General features: G+C 44.4%; 1 protein-coding gene across 1 annotated transcript; it reads left to right on the top strand.

Moving 5' to 3' along the window:
* The first annotated feature begins 773 nt into the window (after positions 1-773).
* On the top strand, positions 774-2614 carry LOC129299138 (probable WRKY transcription factor 17). The gene is made up of 3 exons (XM_054937588.1): positions 774-1636; positions 1984-2109; positions 2203-2614. The coding sequence occupies exons 1-3, from the start codon at positions 885-887 to the stop codon at positions 2378-2380; spliced, it is 1056 nt and encodes a 351-aa protein (XP_054793563.1). The 5' UTR covers positions 774-884; the 3' UTR covers positions 2381-2614.
* The last annotated feature ends 579 nt before the right edge of the window (positions 2615-3193 follow it).

Below are 3193 nucleotides of genomic sequence, written 5' to 3'. Positions count from 1 at the left end.
GATCCCGATTTAATAAAAAACGTCAAATAAAAACAAATATAAAGGGGGTTAAATTATTGAAATGAAGTCAACACGATGGATAACTCCTCCCTTATGAAACGCAGAGTCTGTTGAAACACTCATTGTGCATGATTCAAATACACGCATTTCCCAATCCTGAAAGCCTTGACGCAAATAGTCTAATACAATGTCACTGTTCAACGTAAACGCTTGAAACTTCTAACACTATAATTCAAACGCTAGTATTTACTTATTTATTGACAAATTTGACACTTTTACCCAGTCTAACTTTCAAATTATTGTTTGCGTGGATGGATGCTTGAAAAATAAAATATATTTACCCATGAGAAAAAGACAAGCATAACCTTCATTTTAATATTTTCCTTCATTTCAAAAAAAGAAAAGAAAAAGAAAAGGACAAACATAACCTTCGCATTCTAACTTTAAGAAAGAAACGATCGAAGTATTAAAATTCAAGTCTTGCTAAAGAAAAAGATATTAAAATCACAAAACTCTAGAAAAGTATTACTATTACTCTAAAAAGAAAAAGTCCAACTCAAGTCTGGCTCCAGTTTGATTTTCAACAGTCAACAGTAAAAGAGAACGCACATTTTTTATCACCCTGTTCTCACCTTACCACACATCACAATCCCCACACCGTTTCCAACACATCTCATCCGTCAGATCAGAAAACCCCATTTCGTATTCTCTCCCCTCTACCCGGTCGTCCGGTTACCTCTCGACCCTTATATCTCCCCCTTGGCCACAAGCGACCTCATTCTTTCTTTCTTCTAACCTATCTCTGCAATTCCCATGGCGATTTGAGTTTCGATCGCTGATTTCACTCATCTCTCTTCCCTCTATTCCCCTTGCGAAGCACAGAAATGGCGGTGGAGCTCATGGGGTTTCCGAAAATGGACGAGCAGACGGCAATTCAGGAGGCTGCATCGGAGGGATTGAAGGGCATGGAGAATCTAATCCGTCTTCTCAACCACAAGCCCAATCTCGTAGACTGCTCTGATCTCACCGATGTTACTGTTTCTAAGTTCAAGAAACTCATTTCTCTTCTAAATCGCACCGGCCATGCCCGGTTCAGAAGAGCACCGATTCTCTCCTCTTCCAGCTCGTGTCCCCTTTCTACTCCAAAGTTGCCGACGCCATCATCCACTGCGCCCTCGTCGGCCAACATTTCCACACCGCAAATTCCGAATCTATCACCGGCGCAGTTCGCCTCTCCGGCGCCTATCGTAAATCCAGTAACCGTGCATCAGGCTCCGATCAACAACAGCACTGCTCCATCCGGTTTCGTTCCGGCTCAGTCACAGTCTCTGACTCTCGATTTCACAAAACCTAATATATTGAGCTCCAACACGAAGTCTCTAGAGCTCGAGTTCTCTAAGGAAACCTTCAGCGTGTCTTCAAACTCATCGTTCATGTCGTCGGCCATCACCGGCGACGGTAGCGTATCGAACGGCAAACAAGGATCGTCGATCTTCCTTACACCGGCGGCACCAACGGTCTCAGGCAGCGGGAGGCCACCCCTCTCGACCGTACCGACGAAGAAGAGATGCCACGACCACCGCGAGCACTCCGATGACCTCTCCGGCTCCAGCAAGTGCCACTGCGCAAAGAGAAGGTACACCACGAAATCACCCTCTAACCTCTTTAAAATGTAAAGCGAGTCGACTCGGCAAAGCGGTCTCGTAGTCAACGATTCCGGTGGTGGTGCAGTTGAGGCACAACCAGCCACAGACGCACCACGCGCGTGATGGCGACAAATTATAGTACCGCTTTTGTCCCCGAGCGAATTTTTAGAAATTTTGTCTGAAAACATCGAGAAGTTCAAGCTTACCCCGAAATGAATATCGCTCCTGTCTTTATCTGGTCACTTGTTTTGACTGTTGACCTTGCAAATATTATTGCACCGGCACGCGTTATCAATATCGGCCCTTTACGACAGTTGTGTTTTTCAATTTCCTTCAGGAAGAATCGGACGAAGAAGGTGGTGAGAGTGCCGGCGATTAGTTCGAAGATTGCCGATATTCCGCCGGACGAGTACTCGTGGAGGAAGTACGGTCAGAAGCCGATCAAGGGGTCGCCATATCCAAGGTGAGCAAATCGAGTCCGTTGAGCGGGGTGTCAAGTGTTGTTAATGGGGTGTTTTTTTATGTTGTCTAAGGTTGATTTGGACTGTTGAAACAGGGGTTACTATAAGTGCAGCACGGTGAGAGGGTGTCCGGCGAGGAAGCACGTGGAGAGGGCCCCAGATGATCCGGCGATGCTGATCGTAACCTACGAGGGGGAGCACCGTCACGCGTTGCAGGCCGCGATGCAGGATAACGGAGCCGGGGGTGTTGGGTTAGTCTTCCAGTCAACGTGAGAATGGTGGAATTGGGGAAAAGGAGGAAGAAGAAAAAGAAAAAAGAAAAATGAAGGGATGTTTTGGTTGTGATATTTTTGTAATATGAAGGGAGTTGCCGGGGTTGAATTGTAAATCTGGTCTTGGATGGAAAGGATCATATAATATTACAATTACAATTTCCCACACCCAACTGAGGAGATTTTTGTTATTATTAAAAAAAAAAAAGGTAAGTGAGAGAGAGCGACTTTTATATTTATGATTGTTGACTGAGGATCCAATGAGATGGTCAAAGGAGTGGAGGAAGGCCAATGAAATGCTTTGAAATTGGTTGCCCCGGGGATCCAAAGGTGGGAGCATCCCTTAAAATATATGCCACTTGGCAGAGCCTTCTGCCACCACGTCTCTTCTTGATTCATTTCCCTGGGGGAGTTGACTCTCAGCCCTCAGCCACCCATATATAATAAGTCTTTATTTTTAATTAGATTTTGAGTTTTTTTGCTCAAAAAAAAAAGGGAACATTAGATTTTGAGTTTTGACCCTACAGTTCCATGATATTTCCTGGGAAAGCAACCAGTGTATCCATTTAGATGCTCCATTTTCATAGCAATATCATTCTGAGTCAGCCAATCAGGCATGCTTTCTCCAAGCAAAGAGGCTTGTAAATCATTTATAGCTATAGCAACATTTACCTGTATCTATTTAAACTATGGCAATAGAGAGAATGTAACTATACAAGTGCTTCCTTGGAATATGAAGAGGTGTTTATGGAGGACCAGAGCAAAGGCCTGAAGCAAGCAGAGTTTTTGGCGGGAAAGTTCACCAAACTATACG

Source organism: Prosopis cineraria, unplaced genomic scaffold, assembly GCF_029017545.1.
Source record: "Prosopis cineraria cultivar Desert tree isolate PC_DT_omini unplaced genomic scaffold, ASM2901754v1 PC1047, whole genome shotgun sequence".
NCBI classification, from domain to species: domain Eukaryota; kingdom Viridiplantae; phylum Streptophyta; class Magnoliopsida; order Fabales; family Fabaceae; genus Prosopis; species Prosopis cineraria.
Note: the sequence above shows the minus strand (reverse complement) of the source record. Positions and strands in the feature narration are given on the sequence as shown.